The sequence below is a fragment of the Gadus macrocephalus genome, chromosome 4 (genome assembly GCF_031168955.1).
Source record: "Gadus macrocephalus chromosome 4, ASM3116895v1".
Classification (NCBI taxonomy): Eukaryota; Metazoa; Chordata; class Actinopteri; order Gadiformes; family Gadidae; genus Gadus; species Gadus macrocephalus.
In genome coordinates this window covers 9,552,351-9,577,196 of record NC_082385.1, presented here as the reverse complement: position 1 = coordinate 9,577,196, position 24,846 = coordinate 9,552,351, and the positions used below count along the sequence as shown (strand labels likewise).

Here is a 24,846-nt window from a genome sequence, read left to right as displayed (position 1 = left end):
TTATTTCTTGAAAAATTGGAGATTTTGGTACAAAAGAAAGTCTTTAGTTTCAATAGCATATAGGCATTGGCTATTTGGATGTTCAATGTAGGAGATAATTACACATACAAAAAATGTGCAGATATAAATAATCTCAAAGTGATGGCTCAGTTTTTCTTTCTAAATGACCAAAAGGTTTTCAGTTATAGTCCTCCATCAGAACAGCTGTGGAGCTGTGTTGTGTATAAAGAGTCATTGGTTTCGAATCAAATAGAACAAGCGGTTTACGTTTTTAAATATCTTAAGAAGCACAAGGGAGCCCTCTATGGGTCGACCTGGTGGGCTGCTTCTGCTACTTCTATGAGGAAATAATAAACAGTGTAACGCAACAAACCAAAAGAACTGGCGCTCATGATCGGTAATTCCCATTAGCCATTTTATCCAACAAAAGTTTCCCTGAATTCAGCAAATTCTATAAGATGCACAATCCAACATATGGCATAATACATGTGAAAAAAAAATCAACCTCTTTCCGTCCATATAAATGATTGGCAGAGAAATAATAACTAAATCCTTCTCAATAGATAAAAAATGTGTACAGGTGGTCTGTGATCTTCACAGTGTGTTTAAATAATAAAACATTAAAAATGATCCATCACATTAAAAGTTTGAATAATTGTGCTCCCAACATTTTTGAAATCTACGCACGTATATATTGTTTAAAAGCCAATTTCAGGACAATTTGTTGCACAGCAACATTATTTAGTGCAAATATACATTATAATTATAATACATAATAAAATCATTATTTATTACTATATTATAATCTAATCATTATAAAGTGATGATTCAAACAAATACATCATTATTATTATTATAAACACAATGATAAATCATTTTGTATTACTATAATATAAACATGATTGTATAAAGTGATTATTTGAAGACTTTACTAAAATGACACTAAATGTTAGTCAGGTTAACATCCTTCATGGGCCTTTCAGTCTTATTACAATTCAAGATATCTCCAAATATTTGGAAGAATGTGGCAATATTCTGTGGATGGCACTTGACATGGTTGTACAGCAGGTTAAAACAATAATATTCTCATTTTGTCTGAATAATTTTGACTTTCCTTCAAAGTTTGATCAAGTATTTCCTTCCTCCCACAGCTATGGTATTTAGTTAGTGTTCTTCAATAGTGTGTATCTAAGATTTCATCAACAAAATAACCATCATGTACACTTTTAACCCAAAATCTAAATCTATATGAATAACAGAACAAAAATGAAGCAGCCAAAGCTTTGGTGGTAAAACTGAGCATCTAAAAACAAGATGCTACATGATAGCATCGCTCCCATTGGTGGAAGCCCCATCATATAGCAAGACACTAGATGAAAGCATCGCTCCCATTGGTGGAAGCCCCATCATACAGCAAGACACTACATGATAGCATCGCTCCCATTGGTGGAAGCCCCATCATACAGCAAGACTCTACATGATAGCGTCGCTCCCATTGGCGGAAGCCTCATCGGAGAGCAAGAGGCAATGAGCAATCATCCCTCTCATTGGTGGAAGCCTCATCAGACAGCAAGACGCTACGAGGTAGCATCGCTCCCATTGGTGGAAGCCTCAGTTCGCATCCTTCCCGTCGGTGGAGCCTACAGGTAGGAGTCGTGCTCTTGGCTGCTCAGGCTCTCCTCGGAGGCCTGCCGGGAGCCGTCCTTCAGGGCGCGAGGGGGGTCGCTGGGGGCGGACGGAGGGACGGACGGCGCTGCCTTCTCCTCCTCCTTGTTCTTCCTCTTCTTCTTCTTCTTCTTCCCCTTCCCTCCGGCCGGCTCCTCCCCCGGGCCCCCGTTGGACGGGGCGGCGGCGGCGGCCGGGGGGGTCTCCACCAGGATGGCGGGGTTCTGCTGGAGGTCCTGGCGCCGGGGGGGCTCGGCGGTGATGATGGCCCGGGCGCCGTGCATCCTGCCCGGGGAGCGGCAGCGCAGCTCCCCCCGGCTCTCCTCCCAGCGCCGCCGCTGGGCCACGTGCTCCCGCTCGATGTCCCGCTCCGACACGGGGGACTCCACCACCTGGGGGGGGGAGAGGGAGGGGGGGGGAGGGTGGGGGGGAGGGAGGGAGGTAGGGGAGAGAGGGAGGTTTGGAGGGAGGGAGGGATGTGGAGAGGGAGGGAGAGGGATGTGGAGAGGGATGGGGGGGGAGGGAGGGGGGGAGGAGAGGGGGGGGGGGGAGGGAGGGAGGAAGGAGAGGGAGGGAGAGGGATGTGGAGAGGGAGGGAGGGAGGGGAGGGAGGGAGGGAGGGAGGTGGAGAAGAGTTTCAGTAAACCATTCAAGGTGCCAAGACCAGAACGTTTGAACGTCTCCCAGTTGAATGCTCAAAGGGGAGGGCTGTGAACACCACCTTCCGCAGCCCAGCCTGTACTGACTGCATCTCACCGGTACCTCAACTCTGCCTAAAATGTACTACACCTGTGCCTCCCTATACTTGCTGTACCTGCCCTGTATTTACTGAACCTGCCCTCTACTTACTGTACCTCGACCGTACATACTGTACCTCACCTGTACTATCTGCACACCCTAAAGCAACAACAACAACACATGGCTAGGGTTTAACCTGTACTGAAGCAAGAGGCCTAGACCCGACCTGCTTATCGAGAGAATCACTGCAAGTCCCTTTGAATAAGAGAGTCTGCTCAATAGATCTAAATGCGAGATAAAGACAGGTGCACTAGTAATCTAAACGAACCACACAGATAAAACCTTACATAATCTATTCTTCACACCTCCTACACATGAGAAGACCCCGTGGAGATGGTCAGATCGGCCCCCATGGGGTTAGTGGATAAGGTGTGCGTGTCCAGGGTGGAGCTCCAGCCACGTCGCCCTACCTCCCGGACCAGGAAGCCCTCCTCCACGTAGGCCGGCGGCAGGGCCTTCAGCAGCTCCATGGTCTCGTACAGACCCTGGCTCTTCTTCAGCTTCTCCGGGGACCCCAGCATGCACTTGAGCAGGACCAGGCCCACGCGGAAGATGATCTTCACCCCTGGGAGCAGAGGGAGCCCAGAGAGGGGCGCCAGGGGCGCCGCGGCGGTCCCGAGTTAATGTGGTGGCGTTACCCGGGCTCAACGGGGGAAAAGGGAGAGGTGTATAGAGTGCTACAGAGTGGAGTAGAGCAGCAGACTAGTGTAGAGTAGTATAGAGCAGCATAGAGTTGAGTAGTATAGAGTCCTAGTGAGTAGAGTGAGAGCTTAGTAGTATAGAGTAGAATAGTAAAAGAGTCGTATGGAGTAGAGCAGTACAGAGTACTGCAGAGCAGTGTAGACGATAGACTACATAGTAGTATAGAACAGAGTAGAACACAATAGTATAGAGTAGAATTGACCGGTGTAGGTTAGTATAGAGTGGAGCAGCAAAGGAGTATAGAGTGGAGTACAACAGTGTAGATCGGTATGGAGTGAGGCAGTATAGAGTGTTGCATAGCCGTGTGGATCAGTATAGAGTGGAGCAGAGCGGTGTAGTTGAGCATCGAGGTGGGCACGGGCGCTCACCCTCACACAGGAACATGTCCCAGACGCGCAGCACCGAGGCCCAGGGCAGCGTCCGGGGAGAAGGCGCACATGAACCACTCCGTCATGTAGAGGATGGGCTCCATCTTGTGCTTCTTCAGGTGGCGGTGCGCCACGGGGGACACCTTCTTCAGCAGGGAGAACAGGATCTCCCCGTCCAGCTGGATGGCCTCCTGGGAGGGGATGGAGAAGGCGACAGGACAGGGAGAGGAAGAACCGGTGTGAGAGGTAGAAGAAGAAACGCAGAACTACACTTCACTGGGATGGTTTCATCCAACTGATTGTCTCTAGCTGCATCACCCGCTCACCTCAAGGGCAATTATTGTAATGTTTCAAGATGATTACATAAGCCAAATACTGGACAATATACATGTCATAACAAGCTGTAGTCTGGAAGAGTCTTATAGTCTCAAGTAGACAAGTATGCCTCGTCTCTACAAAGTGAAGCATGTGAGAGGAGAGGAGTTGGTTCCCTCTGGTGGCCACACTGTGTACTATTGCCATTTGTTTCCTGGACCACTCTTTTATTCGTTTCTTAGATTACTTCTGTCTAATTCCCTTACATGCTGCCAAACAAAACTTGGCAGAGTAACCACCTTGTCCCAGAGAATTCATCTTCACGCCAACACCTCTGACTCTTAACATCAAACATTTATGATTACAACAACAGACATTGTTTGCCTCTGCTAAGAAACCCATTAAACAGCTTTATCTTTAGTATCTCCTGCTGAACCAGAGCGTAATGGCCTTGCGTAGCACTGTCAATGTGTAATCTAACTTTAAGAGTCGTCTGACTACCGCAGGGCATTCCTTGGGTATCTGTGACTTTGAACCCAGGCCGGTCTCCTCACAGACAACAACATGATTCATCTGGTTGAGGGAAGCATTACCAGTCCTTTGCTGTAGTACCCTGGCAGGTACTTTTCACAGATCTGCACCAGGCCCCAGAAGGCATCCTGTGGTAAAACAGGAAGTAGCTCTTTAGAAATCAAAACAGAAGCGTAACCGAGACCGCTGACATGAACCCGCAGTTCAGCGGGTTCATGTCAGCCAGCAGCTGGTACATGCTGAGTACAGTGACAAGGGACTAGCAGTTCATTAACCAGAAACACAACAGATATAGTATACCTATAGGGTATAGAAATATACCAAAGTATATCAATAGTGTAAATATCTATCTATCCATCTATCTATCTCTATATAGATATACAGTAGACATCTATATAGATATAGATCTATATCTAAAGCACCGGTTTCCAACCTTCTCAGACACATGAATTTGAACCCTTAAAAACCTCAAAAGTGTTTGTGCCCCCCCCCCCCCCCCCCCCCAAGTAATAACGGAGCTAAACATTGCAGAGATGTTTAAAAAGTAAAAAATGACCTTATATTCATGGTCCTTTCGCATAGTGTTAGTAACGGTATTTAGTAAGCGCTATCTGAAGGACGCACCTAAAACGGAACATAAACATGATCTCGAGCAGTCTTTAGATCTGCAGCCATTTTCTCTATAGCCTGCGCTTCTCTGTGTATACTGCAGTTGCTACTAGCGGAGCCACAGCTTCCACCCGGGTGATGACTCCACCGTACGTGCTTAGCATCGCACGAGCCCCATCAGTGCTTCGTCCCACACATTAGGACCAATCGATCCAGTTGATCGTCTATCCTGCATTTGACCGCCTTTGCTTTAAGTGGGCTGAACCGATAGTATGCTTCCACTGCGTTCTCGGTGACTCATGACGTTTCGATGACTTTCTATCGCTATACTTTCTTTTTCTTTTTTGTTTGACTAGGGGGACTGTGTACCTGATGCTATTTAACATTTTTAAAGGTTTTAAAGAAAAAAAAAAAAAAAAGATTCATTATTTAAAATTTAAGTTTTTCTAATAAATATAAAAAATGTAAAATTATGTGTTTTGCCAATGATTTGGCGGCCCGCCTGCAAAACCCTCACAGGCCATAGGTTGGGAATCGCTGATGAAAAGTATTTCTGTATTCAAATTATCTCATAGTTAAGTATATATAACTATAGTATCTGAGAATGGTTTGTAGTCACTGTGTGTGTGTTTACCTCAGCGGGCATGTGCATGAGGAGGACGGCGGCGATCGGGGCCTGCGCCTGGCAGTACCCTTCCTCCGGCCGGTGCAGGGTGTAGGCCTTCAGTACCCGGAACAGGTCCTGCTGCCTGCACACACCCACACCCACACCCACACACACCCACACACACACACACACACACACACGTTGGATTTTGTTCCTTTTTTTAAAGAAATTCTTTAAAAACAGGAACCCTAACCCTAACCCAGTACTTTATATCCCTGGGATGAATATTCATGATATCTTAGGGTGGACTTTCTTTCAGGGTACCGCAGGGTCCTGCTGTTTAGAATACGAATGATGCGGTACAGAAACGCCAGCCTTGTGCTTCTCACACCACTGCCGTCGTTCATTGCGCTGTGCACAATACGATCTTCATATTTGTTCACCCAGAGAAGAGAGTACTTCCCCAATGCGGGTACTTCCACCGACAGAAAGCTGTATCTGAGAAAAACGTGCATGGTGGGGATGGTTCTCCTCACCCGTGACCTCCTCTGGCCACAAACATCTCATGGAAGGGGAACTGTCGATGCAGGTCCCTCTCGATCACATCCACCCATTTGGGGTCGCCCGGTTGGCTGTCCAGGTCCTGAAAACCAACACACACGGAGATGTTGGTGGTAGAAAGTAAATGTGCGGCGTTAAGTCTTGATGGAAAAGGTGATAAAGGGGGTGCTGTGGCCCAGTTGTTAGAACTGCTGGGGCTTTCTGGGGGGAGTGTGAACGTTATCCCTGTGTTCACGTGGGTTTCCTGACGGTGCTGTGTTTTGCCGATCTTGCGAGGAATCAGGATTGGCGAGATAAAGATCGAGTTTACGATGCAAGCCAAGCGTCAAGTGATGAGCTTGTGACCGAACCACAGTGGTTCAGACCAATCAGCCTCCTATGAAGAACTACGTGATAGACCGAGGGCACATCCAAAACTTCAACATCGGATTTGTGAAACAATCTATCTGGTAACATGACGTGCAAGAGGGTTTGTAAACCATCTGACGAGACAGGGTACCGGTTTCCTCAAACAACACAAATACATTCAAATGAACACTCCTGCCCTGCCCACGAGCAAGGCAGTACACCTGGGTTAACACTCACGCTCAGCTCGTAAGAAAGACACTTCACCTGGGATAAGACCCCTGCACTGCCCATAAGAAAGACACTTCACCTGGGATAAGACTCCTGCACTGCCCATAAGAAAGACACTTCACCTGGGATAACACTCTCTCAATTACTTTTTGGGATTATTATATACATTGTTTTACAGTTTTGTGGGCACAGACAAACACGTGCACTGCATTCACACTCACACTGAAGCCCCAGTTATAATTCAGTTGAATTATTGATGTTTTTTTCTAAAGCTTTGCAATGTTCTTAGGAAATCGCATGACTGAAAGGGTTCAGACCATGTCTCCCCTCCGGAAGTAACCGGCTGACCTAGTTTCAGTTCGATGTGTCTTTCTTACCACACCCATCTCTTACTAAAAAGAATCACTGCACCCTGTGTAATCTAGGTGCTCTCTACAGACAACAGTGGCTCAACGTGGAGATGGAGACAACTAGCTATCTGTATATGTTACCACCTATCTATCTACTATCTAATATGTGAAATAGGAATAAATAAGCCATTTTCAGCTTGAGACCTTACAACTTTATATTAAATGTTTAACTGACCTGGAACCTCACCACTACCTGCCTAAGCACTTGACTGACCTGAATGCGTCCTCATCACTACCAGTCTAAATGTTTTACTGCCTGGAACGCGACCTCAATACCTTCCTCAGCAATTGACTGACCTGGAACTTTCCCCTGTTCTGCTCTCTCTTCACCTTCCCTCCACACAGGTAGAGCCACGCCCGGCCTCTCAGGGAGGGCGGGACTCCCTTCTGGCACCGCAACTTCACCTGCCAATCAAACACAACATAGTTTTAAAAGTGACACGCTTTGAGGTTAGAGGAAGCAAACACTGACAGCAATAGCTTAGTGTCACATCAGCTACAATTAGAGGTGTTCTAGTTCCACACCAGCCCATGTGGAATTCAGTGTTTATTGTGCCCTGTTTTTCTTTTTTTAGCACCATGGTAGAACTGCTTTCATTAGTGTGATATGTTCCAACACTGAAGGGGGAATTACATAATAGATCTAGTGTTAGGGTTAGTTAATGGAGGGATATGGTTAGTTAATGGAGGGATATGGTTAGTTAATGGAGGGATATGGTTAGTTAATGGAGGGATATGGTTAGTTAATGGAGGGATATGGTTAGTTAATGGAGGGGTAGGGTTTTAATAGGAGGTTAGGGTCAGTTCATACAGGGTTAGTAAGTAAGCAAGTAAGGGTTAGGGTTATTTATTTAACAGTTTGCGCTGACCAAAGTGCTGTACATAGTGCATTCAGTAGGCAAACATGAAGGCAAAATAACAACAACATTAGAATAAAATAAAAATAAAATACATAAAACCTGACATCCACACACAACAAAGCAGAGGTCAGATAGTTAATGGGGAGGGAAAGCAAGGTTGTACAGATGGGTTTTGAGCCTTGATTCAAAGGCATAAATGGAGGGGGCATCACGTATGTCGGGTGGCAGTTGGTTCCACCAGCGCGGAGCAGCTCCAGCGAAGGCCCGGTCACCTTTTTGCTTCAGTCTGGAGCGGGGCATGTGTAGAAGACCCTTATTAGAGGATCTTGGGGACCTAGTGGCTGAGTGGGGGTGTAAAAGGTCTGATATATAAGATGGGGCCTGACCATTGATGGCTTTGAACACCATAAGAACAGACTTAAAAAGGATCCTTTGTTGTACTGGCAGCCAGTGAAGGGAAGCAAGAACGGTAGTGATATGCTCCCACTTTTTTGACCCAGTCAACAGTCTTGCTGCTGCATTTTGAACTATTTGGAGGCGTGATATGAGGGACTGATGGAGACCAAGGTAGAGGGAGTTACAGTAATCCAGCCGTGATTTTATGAAAGTATGGATGACTATTTCCAGATTGTGGTATGATAGGGAGTGCTTTATTTAAGAGATGGTTCTGAGCTGGTAGAAGCTGTTCTTCACGACGGAGGAGATTTGCTTATTAAAGCATTGCTCCGAATCAAAAATGACGCAGAGGTTTCTAGCAGATGGTTTTAAGAATGAGGTTAGACTACCTAGGTCAGTGAAGATGGGTTTTTTGAATTTGGAGGCGTTAAAGATGATAACTTCTGTTTTGCTATTGTTAAATTGGAGTCATTTATCTCCTTGAGACACTCTAGGAGCGTCTGAAGGCAGTCCCTGGATCTCAGAGGGAGATATAATTGTGAATTGTCGGTGTAAAAGTGGGAGCATATATAAACAGAACAGGATTGGACCCAGGATGGACCCCTGGGGGACCCCACAAGACAGAGGGGCAGAGGAGGAGGAGTGCAGACCTATGGACACTGAAAATGATCTATGGGAGAAGTAGGAGGAGAACCACTGCAGAGCTGAGCCCCTAATACCAACCCACTGATGGAGACGGGCTAGAAGAGTGGGGTGGTCTACTGTTACGGTTAGTTAATGGAGGGTTAGGGTTGGTCCTAGTTAAGATAGGGTTAGTAAATAAAGGGCTAGGGTTAGGGAACAGAGGGTTAGGGTTATTTAATAGAGGGAAAGGGATGGTGAACAGAGGGTTAGGGTTAGTAAATAGAGAATCAGGGTCAGGGTTAGTTAATAATAATAATGATGTATTGAATTTATATAGCGCTTTTCTAGACACTGAAAGATGCTTTACAGTGAAGGGGGGGACCTCACTAACCACCACCAGTGTGTAGCACCCACTTGGGTAATGCACGGCAGCCAATCTGCGCCAGAACGCTCACCACACACCAGCTTGAGGTGGAGAGTGAGGGAATTAATGAGTCAGCCAATTATACAGGAGGATGATTAGGGGGCCAGATTGAATGAGCCTGGTTGGGCCAGGACACCGGGGAAACCCCTACACTTTTGCGATGCGTGCCCTGGGATCTTTAGTGACCTCGGTGAGTCAGGACCTCGGTTTTACGTCTCATCCGAAAGAAGTCAACTGACCTTCTTGTGTTTCTTGGCCATCCATTTGTCCCAGTGGTTGAGCATGTCCAGCCACTTGGCTTCTCGCTGCCTCAGAACCTCGGCAGGAACATTCTCCGTCCTGAGGACCAGAGATCAACAGGGTTCAACATGAGAACACATCTTGTCACATGCTGCGAGAGCGCAAATGATGTCTACACTGGGACGGAATTGAAAAGCGCTTTAATCCTTAATCGCAGTTACTCCAATAGAGTGTATGCTTTTGCATGCTTTTCTACCAAAGCAAGTGGCTTCTTAAAAACGGAGGCTTCAGTTATTTGTGTTTATCTGTTTGTATACTTTGTGTTTATCTGTTGCAAAAAACACACAGAGCAAGCTGGATCCATTTGTTCTCTAAGGCAGAACTTTGGACTGTTTTAATGGTCAACGTCGGCATAGTGAAGCCTCTTACTATGCCAGAGGCAAGTCTCATATAGGAGACTATTACTGTACCATACACTAACTATCATATAGCAGACATACTGTACAAGACATACTGTACATCTCAGCTTGAATTACACTATGGTTTTGTTGTAGAGCAATACAACCATAATCCTGGTGTGGCCTCAGTGTACAGTGAAAACACAAAGCATTCCTAGAGATATTTCTAAGAATCATACAAAACTCCATAACAAAAAGGTATGCTCTCTCTCTGTGTGCGTGTACAGAATGAAAATACCAACCCTTAACCCCACCCATAGAGAGCACACCCATCATCTCCTCCCATAGCCAAAGGGTTAGAGGACAAAAGAACAAAGCACAACAATGTATCTCCTCTCATGGCCACAAGGCATGAGGACCCCATGGAAGAAGGAGGGGTGTTTTGAAAACAGCGGTGAGGTGTGGCGCGCTGCACACTCTTAATCACTTCCTGTATTAATTACTAATTATTATTAGAGATCCGGTTGAAATGTAGAGGACGGGGCCAAGATGGCTGACGTCTTGCCTCTTAACACAGGAAATCTAGTGTGGGACAAAGCAGTGGAAACAGCCGGTGAAGAGCATGAGGGGAACAACAGGAAGCCACGAGGGGAACTTCCCCGTGTTCTGGCTTTTTATCACCATGCAGGATGATCTGAACAATATCACGCAACGGTGGTATAGGCCAATTTCAAATTAGACCAGCTCCAAGCAGACACACAGACACACAGACACACAGACACACAGACACACAGACACACACACACACACACACACACACACACACACACACACACACACACACACACACACACGTTTAGACCTGACTCACCCTAAACCTATACACATCCCTCAAATCCTTATTAACCCTATACAAATCTCCTCCATTTTCCAAGAGTAGATTCAGCTGCAGATACCATCAGCCACACAAATCGTCATTTATTTTTAAATAAAATTGAAAGGACAGATAGTTATGAGCCTACACATAGTCTAAAGTAATCTGGGATCCAGCAGTCCTACCCTGTTGTCGGATGTGTGACACCAGGGCTACAGTAATCTGGGATCCAACACTCCTACAGTGTTGTCAGATTTATGAGACTAGGCCTACAGTAATCTTGGATCCAGCATTACTAATATGTATTCTGAATAGTGGGACCGTGCGTGCCACAATCTAAAGGGTTCAAATGATGTTGAAACCAAAGCAACAGAACCGTTTAGACAAAATAACATAGCATTTTATTAAGTCACAACCTCATGGTATAGACAGAATACCATACTTATTTTGCCATTAACCTCAAACAATTATTTATTTGTGGATAAGGGTGATGTCAGTTTAACCAAATCAAAATTATGATAGGACATAGGCCAAACATTTGAATCTTTGACTGCTCTTTCTGGCTATTTACATCTCTCAAAAACCTCCAAAGCGCTGTCTATTCCATGTACAAGATACACAAATATACATACATACATACATACATACATACATACATACATACATACATACATACATACATACATACATACATACATTTACACAAGTTATCACGGAAGTCCATTATTATGGGGAGGAATATGACAGTTCCTGTAAATGACAGCAGGCTAATTCATTTCGATTCAATATTTTAAAAAAATAAAGTTGAATCGTTTTTTTTTATAAACACCACTTACGATTGTCCAGAATATTGCTGTGCACCCCCCATGAAGCCATACTTGTCGGTCTGTAGCTCCTGGGGGTCAGCAGAGTCAGGTCCAGACTCTGCTGGTCCAGACTCTGCTGTCCGGTCCTTCTCGCTGCCCGGTGGGAAACTTCTGCCGGCCAGTCCATTGCTTTGCTCGATCCTCGCCATTAACAACCATTAAGATGAACATGGGCTAGAAGTGACGTGTATTGACGTTTAGTATGATTGGAATGCCGTTTCCCTGCTCATTAGAATTACTACCTATGGTTAGTTAAGTAGTCCCAACTCCTCCGGCTAACTAGCATTGCCACAGCTGTCTTGACGTCCTAACAACACTATAGCTAGCGCATAAGCTACCTTAATAGTAACATACATTCGGCGGTGTTGGAGGTGAAAGACTATAATGTCCGTAGCCGCTTCGTGTTCAATGGCTAACCTGCTAGCATCACATCGCAGTCAGCTGACCCACGCACCTTTCCCCTAAACCGCCTTGGTCAGAAACATGGCTGTCCGTAGGTTAAATTCAGCTTTACGTAGGTATACTTATGGCCACTTCCTAAGCTAATAAAGCATCGACAGCAGTCACACTGCTGCCGCCTGCTGGTGACAAACAAAAATGTTACCTTATTATTGGCATCGACACTGTCGCCACATCGCTACTTCTTATAATGAACAGAACACCATCTACTGTGAAAATTCATTGTTGAATAATCTAGCTGTAGCTAATTAATCAATTGAATAGCTAAATGTTTTTGGCTTGATTTTTCCAAAATGTCTACCAGACACCATGTAGTAACTTATGTCTTATTGATTATACGTGATAGGCCTATATATTTATTCGTTAAAGCCTAGTTTAAATTACCAAATCACCTTTGAAATGTGTATATTATCTTTGTCATATGTACTAATAAAATAATTTCGATTTGGCACCGTTTCTATTAAATCATACTGAATATGAAAATTGCCCCAATATAAATGATCAAGATAAAGGATTTAAAATCGTACATTTCGTTCAATAACAAAAACAGCAGCACTTTATGGCTACCGAGAGATTGTAAACATGTTTAGTATAAATACTAGACTCTTTATTTAAATATTGTACATCTTTTAAAACATATTTACATACATTAGACCTGTATTGTTACACTGTATACACACAAGCATATCTTTTGTACACACAAACATCGCTTTCTGGAAGGAGGTCAAGCAAAAGCACCTTTTAAACTGTTCTATACACAAGAGCGAGGTGGGCAGATCTCAATTACATCAACCTGGGCCAAAAAAGGCATGTTTTGAGTTTAGGTCTGCAGTTAAGGCTAAGCTCCCCCTTGTTCAGTTACAACCCCCTATGTCAAGACTGTCACTGCTCATGGCCAATCCATTTTCCCCACCACACACACACATACAAACACACTGAGTATTTCACCCATAATTCAATGTAAATTAACATTGTTAATCAAGAAGACAGTATCATAAGACAGGAATCATACAGTGAGTCAAGCTGTAACAGGTAATGCTTTCATGTAGTTAAGAAATCATGCAAAACTAAAGTAAAAAAGAAATTAAGGGGGGAGAAAAAGAGAAAAACAAGTAAAGCATAAGATTATGGATACAAGAACCATTTTCAGTCACAAGTAGACTGTTATAAAAATATACGTGTTGATCTCCCCATGTTGTTCCATGCTGCACATCTGGACAACACTGTTGCATCCGGGACACGGCGGCGGCGGGCTTAGCTATTGGCCTTTTGAAATTATTTCTAGTGTCAACAACAGTGGCACTATTGGTCTCTAAACATCTGGTGAACACCCTTGGTAGCGAGATGTGTAGCACAGTTTTTCTAATTACATGCTGTATATGGCTTTCTTTCTTTGGTTTGTTTAAACCGGCTTTGTAGATTAGTCAGCATTAACATTGAACAGATGCGCTAACTGGGTCACTTCACAAGCAGGGGAGGCCGACTGGGACACAAACAAGCTGCAGCTACCAGCAATATTATCGTATTCAAGTGAAATTAATTGTATTGCTAAACTGTGTTTTTCAAATATTTAATGGAATTATGCAAATGAAGTCTGTCTTTGGTGTGGCCATGGTTTAAGGATGACATCTGGAATAATCACCCGGGTGACTGTTAAAACATATGAGATGGACTGCCAATATCAGAACTGGGTTATTCTTGTCTTTGATTCGTGTCAATTCTGGTACATGCTTTTAAATACACTCACGCAAATCAAGAGAACCAAGTCTAAATGTACGCTGCAGTGAGAAATTTAAGTTACAGTAAAAAGACGCAGCGAGAATTACATTCATAACCAAAAGAAATAACCAAAACAATAGGAAACTACTTCTTTATCTCGTTTGTGTTGAGATAGGATTTCTGTTTAGTCATCCATCCAACTGTGAGAAGCTAATGGCTTCCAATAGTCACTCTTACAACTAAATAACACTTACAAAAATAAAACTGTATTTTAATTCAGGCCTGACCTATAATTGCAGTCGTAGCATTTCCAGATGCTAGCTTTAGCATCGTTGGATAGCAAACATCAAATGTACATCATATACCCACACATTCAATGTTGCACTTTACCACATATTGGCCACACTCACCCACCCACAAAAATCTAACATCCCCTCTACGACATATCCTAAATCAGTCATGCTAAGTAAATTGTTCATTTCTGCCGATGGAAGCGACAGATTTATGAAGCTTACTTCCATAGTCAACCGTTCATTTTACAGATGCAAATGTTGCATGTGTACGTCATTCACAACAGTATGTAATAATGCTTTACACCAAAACAAACATGGTAAGGCCAGAAGAGAAAACACAACAAAAACAATATGTACAACTTAGGGAAAGACTGACAGTTCATAAACCTAGTGACAAACCAGATGAGACCTTCTATAGCAGGTGCTTTTCAATATAATAATAATATATTCAATAGCAGGAGCTATTGAATATGTTTAGACAAGACAATTTGGAGCTGTTGGGGAAATACTAGCTAGCTACCCATACAAACACTCACTCGCCCTTATCCCTCTCTCTCCTAATCCTTGAAGGTTGGGCATGGGATTTGCGAAACGCCAGCAGATTTTGAAAATACCCAACTCAAATGGTCCTACCCCCTCCTTCAACGATGACTCTGACTCCACCCATTCCAAGTACATGGACTCGCAATCATGCACGAGCGAACCATTAGCTAGTTAGCTAGCTCCAGTAACTACCGCAGGGTAACAACAAACAGAAGCTTGCTCTGGGTCACGAGCTTTGAGTACGTGCACGAAGGGGTCACGCGCGGAGGGAGTGCAGTACAACCATTTGATTGACTTACTTACTGTCAAATGCCACTCGGTGGGTCTGGAAATCATTGGCTGGAGTTTTTCGAGCCCTGCTCGTTCCACAGATGATTGACTTGTTTAATTTTCATGCCAGTACTTCTAACTCAGCGGCTGTAAGTGGGTTATGATAAGGATTTCAAGTAATTTTGCAAAAATGGCCAAAAAAGAGAATTCCATACCCAACCTTTAAGAAACATCTTCATCTTTCCAGATCAAATGCCACGCATACACAATTACTTTATGACACAGAAATGACACAACTTCAGCGACAACAACAGAGACGGATCCATCACGCCACCCATTTCTTTCCAAATTCTTGAGAACCTGCAGACCACCATGTCCCATGTGACGATGGGCCATCACATCAAACATATCACTCAGCCACAGAAACGTCTTCCAACACGACAGAACAACGTCCACTCTTCGCCATCGACCTCTCTTGGGAACCGAAACACACCCATGCATACCTGACAGCATTCGCACACACAAGCCAAAGAGTATCGCGAGCAGCATCGCGTAATGACCTGCTCGCTGGGCGTCCCTGCAGCTGTGGGGTGGTTACAGTACCGTTGTGTATAACTGAGGGCTCTGCTAACGTTAAGCCCTTTAACCATCAGAGGATACAGAGAACTGTCCATCGGCTGTTCCGTCATGATCCACATGAAGGGGCCTTAGCTGCCCTTTCCCCCCCCTTCCCCGCTCAGGAGCGCGGGTGAACCTTCGACCCGGCGCAGGGCAGTGTGTGCGTGTGTTTGTGTGTGTGTGGGGGGGGGGAAGGGGGTCGACTTGGCCAAAGAAGTAGAAGGAAGGACACAAGGGGTCACACATGCCCATGCCCACACGCACACACAGCACTCAGTCTGTGTATTCTGCAACAATGGACAGCAGCACCGTGATGTCATCTGGCTTCCCACCTGCAGCACAACAGAAGGGGGAGAAAGGGGGGAGGGGTCAATTTTATGCAATGCTGCTCATGAGTCTTAAAAGTGACGGGAGGGCATTTTGACTCTGTGTAACCCGAAGATAGGTCCACTGCTAAGTCCAATACTGTACCCTTGGGTGAACAAACAAATCGGATGTCTCACCTCGTACATTCAGTCCGTTGTCGCAGGCAAACTGTGCAAACGGGGACATGTAGTTGGGGTCGTAGGCGAGGTCGTGCGCTTGCTTGGCGATGCTTTCTGCCGTCTGCAGGACGCTGTCGTAGTTTGTGGTCTGAAAAACAAATGAAGCGATTAGCACGTGATGCATATCGTACAATAGACATTACAATGTCTGGTCGATGGTGGTGGTAGCTGGGTGGATTACTCTGCGCTGGGTGGAGTAACCAATAGCCTTTCCTCATTACGTACTCAACAAGATAACATAACTATGGCATCTATCCTGGAGGACAGATCACATGCTAAATGTGTTCAGCAGAAGGGACCCCCTTGCGGAAAACCCTCTGGCTCCCGATCCCACAGGTGAAAACGATCTAATTACAGAAGTCATGTGACTTTCACCGCAACAGTGGGAATACCTTGAGCTTCTTGAGCTCCCGTAGGATCATGTAGTCGGGCATGTTGTCGAAGAGGCCGTCGGTGGCCGTCAGGATGATGTCGCCCAGCTGCACGTCGAAGGAGGCGCTGTCAGCAGCGTCGGGGCTAGAGGAGGCAGACGGGGGAAAGAAAGAAAGAAAGGAAGAAAGAGAGAGACACGCATGCACGTTAGGGTCAGCCAACCAGTGAAACAGGAGTGATGCAGATGGAGAAAGAGCAGCCACCAACTGTCCCTTTTCCATATACATATGCGTTGCTGGATTGACTCGGTTTAATGGTGTGACAGCCCAGTGCGGCTGGGATTGGTGTCGACATTAAAACAGGGCTGCCCGCTTGAATGTGTGTCCTGGACGCACTCGCTAGAGTCGAGGGGGTTAAAGGCAGGGCACAGTTTTAAAATAACTAAGCGTTTCGGGTCAATGGTCATGCTGGCAAGTCTAAATCTGAGAGGAGCTCTTGTCTCTCACACACACCCTGCTCAAATCAGTAGCAGCATAGGAAGGTAAAGTCTGTAGCAGCATAGGAAGGTAAAGACTGTAGAGCAGCATAGGAAGGTTAGGTCTGTAGCAACATAGGAAGGTTAAGTCCTTAGCAGCATAAGAAGCTACATTTGTACACTATTGACCTTTGTGTGTTCCTTGAAAAAGAGGTGTCAGTTTTACCTCTTGGTAAAAAATACAGCAACCCTTTATATCCAATTCCACACTCAAATCTAATTTTGAGGTGGACAAATCCCAGAGAGCACTTATTCCACAAGAATAATACGTATTAGGGATGGGCGTGAGGAATCGATTACTCGAATACTTACAAATTAACTCGGTTGGTGGACAGGCAAACTCGAGTTTGCATATACACACACAGACAAGAAGCAAATGTATACATTTTCTGTGTGGCACCACTGGCGCGTGCCGTGCACAAAGCAAATGAAATGTATCAAATTTCTGTGCGGCGCGCGCCGTGCCGTGTGTGCACAACGCCAGAATTCAAAAAGTTAAGAGATGGCGGTTAGAGCAAAGCGCAGCGAAGTATTGAAATACTTTACAGAAATAGGAGATCATAAGGTGAAATGTCAAATATGCCAAGCGAAATCGAGCTACCAGAGTACTACAAGTACTATGAGGCAACATATGCTCCTGAAACACAACGGTAAGTTCGGGAAAGCAGACCCGCAGCAACCAAGTGTGTCGGTTATTTTCACCGTCGCAAGACGCAGCTGTAATCCCGGCCGTGTATAGAAGATCACAACGCTGAGTATTTTTTTTGTTCATTTGCTGCCGTTTTATTTGCAGCTTTAAATTATTTGCATAAAGTTGAGGGTCAGAAGGGTTGGAGGTCACAAGTAACATTTGATTGAAGGAGCACCTTCAGGGACAAGGGATACAACGTCAGAAAACATGATAGACGTCCCAAACACATATGGTCATGGTTTAGGAATCATTCAGGAATAGCATAGAAATATTTGCATTATTTGGTTAGGGTACTTGTTTCTTTTTTTTAACGTTACAGGCCTTTGTTCGACGTGATTTAGATAGTGAGACGCATATTTATTTTGCAAGGAAAATGTGTTTTGAACGTTTGCCAAAATAAATAATGAATACTCTGATAACTCTTGACTGTTTGGATTGAGAATAAGCATCACATATTTGGTTGGTAATATTGCCGTTCATCATTAGGCCAATTCCTGCTGCAGATGCGTTGCATTCTAAAAATAGATTAGTTTTAAACGAGTACTCGATTGATCCTCGAGGAATTAATTCGATCACTCGAGTTTGGAATTTACTACTCGTGCCCATCCCTAATACGTATGCATTCATTTATTTCCCGGTCATTCCCACCCTTCAGCATTGAGGAGCTCACCTGTCGCTGAGCACCACCCCCTCCACCCCAGGGGGGGCGATGGAGAGCTGGAAGGGGGTGTTGAAGTAGTGCTGCTGCTCGTCCGACCGGTGCACCACCTCGCCGCCCCGCACCACCAGGAAGCCCGAGTCGCCCAGGTTACACGTGTGGAGCTGGTGGCTCCGCCGGTCCAGAACCACGATGCAGGCCGTGCTGCTGCCTGCAGGAGACCAGGGGGGCGGAGGGGGGGGGGAAAGTTGAGGGTCAGAAGGGTTGGAGGTCACAAGTAACATTTGATTGAAGGAGCACCTTCAGGGACAAGGGATACAACGTCAGAAAACATGATAGACGTCCCAAACACATATGGTCATGGTTTAGGAATCATTCAGGAATAGCATAGAAGTATGGAAACCAAAAGTGAACAACTGACAGCCTGTCTAGAAGCTGGGTTTTTAAATGCTTCTTACAAAAAAAGAAAGATATTTTGCGAACCTTACACATGTGAGAAAACGGTTTTAGACTCACAGGACAGGAAAGATTTGCTAATATGGCATCCATCTTGGATAGCCATCGACAGGAAATATCAAATCAATACTAAAGGGTTCAATGGTTAATTGGTTCAATGAAGGTGCCTACTTCGGAGGCACTGTTAAAACAGGACTTATACCATGGAGCTATAGCTTCTTAAAGCTGCTTGAATTATTAAAGCTCCACTCAGTCAAACCCCAGCCCTAACCAACAGCATGTATACTCTATCGATGCTTCATAACCCCGAAGATAATGGGTTCATATAACTGAGGACATTTGAAAACATTCGGGATTTTAACAGCTGCTGAATCAGACCAACATGCAGTTATTTCAATTTATATTAAACGTTGACGTGGTCCATGCATATCAGCTATATATATCCCAACACTCTCGTATGAGTATACATTATATTTTGGCTAGAAGATGCTGACCCGTCTAGATATAGTACATCATGAAAAGTAAGGAAATTGAGAAGAAATGAAGGCTATAATTGTAAGTCCCAGGGCCCAGTAGAGGTCAAACCCGGACCTGGAAGGCCCGAACACACTTCTGGTTATGGCTTCCAAAATACAAACAGGCCACAGGCCAAGATTTGGTTCAAGACCAAGAAGAGGGGTCTAATATGTTCCAGACATACCGCCACTGGGAATGGGACGGCTTGTTCACTCGTCGAGTTACGACCGCTTCACATCCATTTTTAACTCCGATAGTTCTGCCTGGTTGGCGGTGGAGAGTGAGTGAGATGGTTCCGGCCTCACGTTACCTCCCTGATGTCAGACTGTAGGAAATACCATGGGATCGATTTCAAAAGGCAGCTCCCTACCCTGAAAGGTCTTCTCTCACATCCCTGCCATTTATTCATTAGGCAGATGCTTGGTTCGAAAGCAGCAAGTTAGATTTCCTTAGGAGTAAGGGGTTGGGGGGTGTCTTGCTCAAGGAAGCCTACAGCTTTGGAAATTGGGGATTGAAACCTAGGACGTTGTCAGTGTAGCCACGACACTATCCTCACCAACCTCATCGCAATATCTGCCACAAGGCCGATATCGATATGAATCTCAACAGTCATGCCTGTGCAACTACACTTTGAGCCATTACCGTTTGCAAAACCAAACAACCGAGCTTGTCGCTTCAAAAGGAACAGTCTGCTATGAACCAGCACATACAGGCAACGTTGCTTCAGAACAAACAGTAGCGTCTAAACCAACACGTACAGACAAAGTGGCTTCAGAAGAAATAGTAGAGAGTCGGCTACGAACAAACACTGGGGTGGAGTACACTATTGGCACGCCATTTATTTCAAGTATTTCCAATCTTTTATCGGTTGCAATGCGACCAAAACAAGTTTTGGAACCTTTTAGTACCCTTGCAGGGCCCTCTGACTCATGCTGTAGTTATGGCCCACTCTTCTCATGGATTCGCCCAGAGCCCAAAATGACTCACTCTGGACCTAACTTTATTATTGTACTCCCGCTGGATGGGCGTGTGCGTGTGTGTGTGTGTGTGTCAGTGTGTGTGTGTGTGTGTGTGTGTGTGTGTGTGCGCGATTGTGTGTGTGTGGCTTTCTATGCCAGTGCGAGTGTGTGTGTTTGTGTTTGTGTGTGTTCCGAGAACTTAGTCTGGCCTTTTCTGGGGCATTCGAATGTCGAAATATCCTTTTATAGTGAGCCTGAAAGCCAAAGCATTTAACGTATGAACATGGCTCTTAATAGCTCAGATTTCCCTGCCATTATACCAATTACCGCCTCCGGCAGGGAGTCACGAGCCAGACGAGAGCAGCCCCTTGTCTAGAGGAGACATGGGAGAGCCCGACAGTATGCACCCAGCATGAGGAACATAACAAAGGACTCATGAAACGAATCACTAACCACGCTTACAAGGGTTCTATTCTACCGCCTGGCGTTAGGCTTATCAGCCTTTTCAAGCCATTTTTAAATCGGCCGACAGTGACACCACAAGTGGGAGTGTTTATCCAGATGTGTGATGGATGGCCTACCAGTTGGTATAGTCCACAGTGTAGCCTGATCCATCTATTATATCAGTTGGTACAGTCGACTGGGTAAGATGATCTATCCATACTGCTAGTTGGTACAGGCCACAGTGTAGCCGTCTATCTTTCCTACCAGTTGGTACAGTCCACTGTGTACAGCCAGTTCCATCTATCCTACCAGTTGGTACAGGCCACTGTTCAGCCGGTTCCATTTATCCTACCAGTTGGTACAGTCCACAGTGTAGCCATGTCTATCTATTCTACCAGTTGGTACTGTCTACTGGGTAAGCTGATCCATCTATCCTACGAGTTGGTACAGTCCACAGTGTACCACTATCTATCTCCTACAGTCTACTGGGTAAGCTGATCCATCTATCCTACGAGTTGGTACAGTCCACAGTGTACCACTATCTATCTCCTACAGTCTACTGGGTAAGCTGATCTATCTATCCTACCAGTTGGTACAGTCCACTGTGTAAACTGGAACTATCTATCCTACCTGTTGGTACAGTCTACTGGGTAAGCTGATCAATCTATCCTAAAGGCCAATTTCCACCGGAATCGGCACGGAAGCGCCACGGCAGCGAAGCAGCTGTGTTCCGTACTGCAATCCCCACTGGAAGCGGCACGGACACGTTCCGACAGATGGCTCAAGACGTGAATAATTATAATAAGTATTCATACAATATTATTCACGAGTTATATTGAAACCATATATATTATAATATACATTATAATATTTATATATACATAGGCCTACCTTATAATCAACCATACACATGACATAACCCATTAAATACGGTAGACCTATGATTTCTAGATGTCATGGCAACGTCCACTCGCGACACTGGACTTGCGCATCGACGCAGACTTTCATTTCTTCTTTGCCACTGATTAGCTATTGATACCATACCATAGATAGACTGTATAATATATAAATACCCTGTGAATTGCATAGGGATCGATGTGAGCTCATGAATATTCATGCACAAAGGCAAACTGATTGGCTGTAGTCGTGTTCTGAGACACGGCAGCAAACCGGCAACTTTCAGAAATAGAAGAGACAAGTATCGTAAACGAAGTGCCGGTTTGGGGACGGTTCCGTGCCGTGCCGGTGCCGTATCCAGTGGAATAGCCTACGTTCACTTGAATGGTTTCCATTATTTTCGGCGAGCGATTCGCTGCCGTGCCGATTCCAGTGGAAATTGGCCTTAACAGCTGGTACAGTTCACCTTGCGATCTATCCTACCAGTTGGTACAGTCCACAGTGTAGACTGGATCTATCTCTCCTACCTGTTGGTACAGTCGACTGGCTAAGCTGATCTATCTATCCTACCAGTTGGTACAGTCCACAGTGTAACCATGTCTATCTATTCTACCAGTTGGTACAGTCCACTGGCTAAGCTGATCTATCGATACTACCAGTTGGTACAGGCCACTGTACAGCCGGTTCCATCTATCCAACCAGTTGGTACGGTCCACAGTGTAGCCATGTCTATCTATTCTACCTGTTGGTACAGTCCACTGGCTAAGCTGATCTATCGATATACTACCAGTTGGTACAGTCCACTGTACAGCCGGTTCCATTTATCCTACCAGTTGGTTCGGTCCACTGGGTAGGCTGGACCTACCCCCCCCAAACTGTTGGTACAGTCTACTGGGTAAGCTGATCTATCTATCCTAGGAGTTGGTACAGTCCACTGGGTAGCTGTATCCATCTCTCCTACCTGTTGGTGCAGTCTACTGGGTAAGCTGATCCATCTATTCTACTAGTTGGTCCAGTCCACTGGGTAGACCTTCAGCTGCGAGGTGAAGGACGTGCTCACCTAACAGCGGGACTTTGTTCTGCAGGAGCTCGTAGTACCCCGAGGTGAGGATGCCCACGGGCTGGCTGGGCACGAAGCGCCCCTCCTTTACCAGCCGCTCGCACGTCCGCATCAGGGTGGCGGAGAACTGGGAGGGGTCCACGCCGTAGTCACGCCAACCCCCGACGCCATCTGCCACACCTTGAGATGATATATAGAACATACAGGAGATGTGTTTTGAATGAGTTGTACTGTCTGTTTCAAGAGGACCCTGACATGAGGAGAATATACCTTTGGACATCCTAACAGAACGGTTTGTATTTATTTTAGAACTAGTGGAAAACTTGTGAATGAGGAGTCAAAATCCAAAATCGAAATGATCACGCTCCTATCTGAATATATAAACATGGCTTGTCTATGCCCTGGGTAGGTTAACCGAGGGGAAATAAATGTTTATTCTCAAGGCTGTTTGGCGGAGCGAATGCACTAGGGGGCTAACGTGTGAACATTGAAGGTTGTGACCACACAGACCAAACATTGCAACAGCAAAGGGGAAACTACGATTCGTACTCAAATAAGTCAAACGCGTCGTTCTGGATGAGTTGCGTAGAGCGATGACGTAAAGACCACTGGGCACCGTGCCCAGACTGGCGTGCGGACAGAGCAGACACTGGGCACGCGGCTGCAATACTACGCCACGGTATGTGGCACGTGAGCCCGGTGCGACCGCACGGACGAGGACGTCGGCCCGTATGTCGACTGTTCCTCGGGGAGGATTTTTAAGTCAAAGACAAATAAACTACAGTAGAACTAGGAAAGGCAATGAACACCAAGTGGTTGCCAAACGCTGTTTTGTTGGCTAGACCCTTCAGCGCCCGCAACAAAAGCATTTGTCCTCAGCTACACTGCTACAACCATTAGCAACATGGCTGCCTCCACTGTCAACCATTCTGACCTTTATAAGACATTGTAAATATAAGTCTTAAATACATATGTAGTGCAGTTCTACAGATCCAATCACATATACATAAGCGTATTACAAAACTGCTCCCGCAATGCCCTGGCTCTGAACTGAGTTTCTGGGTGAAAGGTCACCGCTTTACCCACGATTACCCTTAACACATGCTTTTCCCTCCCGGTGTTCACACATATTATTTTATTGAGGTTTCCAACGAATATTTTGGTGTACAGTTGTATGTAATGAGTCATTCGTTCTTCATGACAACCATCACATTACATATTATAGCCCAGCGGAGGACGGGAGGCTGGTCGTGTTTTCATCTGAGTGTGTGATCACGTGCTGGATCACTGAAGGTCATCCCCAACCCTAACCCAGACGGTCATCCCTAACCCGAAAATATGATACATAATCCTAACCCTGAAGGTCATGCGTAACCCTAACCAGGAGGTCAGACAGACACTAGCAGACATGTCTGCACGGTCCACACGTGAGTTAGCACAACTAGTAGTGTATGCAACAACAGAGGGACATTTGTTAACAACGGGGGGGGGGTGCTTACCCAACACATCGGCCGCTTTGTGCCGCGCTATGAAGCAGGCGTCGTCCCCGTAGCACATCCCTTTCTTCAGGATCCCCTTACGGAAGTCCTTTCCGAACCCATAACTCGCGGTGACCAAACTGTAATCTCGACCGTCGGTTTGAGAGAGTCCTCCAAGGACCGCCCTGGCCACCAGTCTCCCATACGATAATACAGACAACATGCCCCAAGGACCCACAACCCGTCTTTAAAACCCAAACAACCGTATAGCCTTCCCACGTCGCGCACTAGAGGATCTGGGCCTGGTTCAGTTCAACACAGCCCATTTCCACCGTAAGAAACTAGTATTATACCGCAGTAAAGCAGTCGCGAAGATCCCACGGTCCGTACTATTATCCGACGTCTATGTTTTATTAGATAATAACAGAGTTCCTCCGGTGTGCACTATCCTCCCCGACATGTTTCTCATCCACTAGGGTGTCACGACTTGCAGTGTGTGTACGACGTCA

At 45.5% G+C, this 24,846-nt stretch overlaps 2 protein-coding genes across 2 annotated transcripts in view; both read right to left on the bottom strand.

Annotated features, from left to right (window-relative positions):
* Positions 1 to 12,494, bottom strand: part of LOC132455957 (TBC1 domain family member 10A-like) — a 12,519-nt gene extending 25 nt beyond the window's left edge. Inside the window, 10 exon segments of the mRNA XM_060050069.1 lie at positions 1 to 2,057; positions 2,874 to 3,028; positions 3,534 to 3,588; positions 3,590 to 3,724; positions 4,442 to 4,507; positions 5,623 to 5,737; positions 6,132 to 6,238; positions 7,440 to 7,547; positions 9,686 to 9,785; positions 11,795 to 12,494. The exon segment at positions 1 to 2,057 is cut by the window's left edge and continues 25 nt beyond it. Coding sequence (XP_059906052.1) covers positions 1,641 to 2,057; positions 2,874 to 3,028; positions 3,534 to 3,588; positions 3,590 to 3,724; positions 4,442 to 4,507; positions 5,623 to 5,737; positions 6,132 to 6,238; positions 7,440 to 7,547; positions 9,686 to 9,785; positions 11,795 to 11,973 — 1,437 coding nt within the window. The 5' untranslated portion in view covers positions 11,974 to 12,494 and the 3' untranslated portion in view covers positions 1 to 1,640.
* A 374-nt stretch (positions 12,495 to 12,868) lies between these two features.
* On the bottom strand, positions 12,869 to 24,846 carry LOC132455960 (protein phosphatase PTC7 homolog). Its single transcript, XM_060050072.1, has 6 exons — positions 24,359 to 24,846; positions 22,860 to 23,039; positions 18,540 to 18,738; positions 16,664 to 16,787; positions 16,230 to 16,359; positions 12,869 to 16,058 (listed from the first exon to the last, which is right to left on the bottom strand). Exons 1-6 carry the CDS (start codon positions 24,558 to 24,560, stop codon positions 16,000 to 16,002), a joined length of 894 nt encoding a protein of 297 aa, XP_059906055.1. The 5' UTR covers positions 24,561 to 24,846; the 3' UTR covers positions 12,869 to 15,999.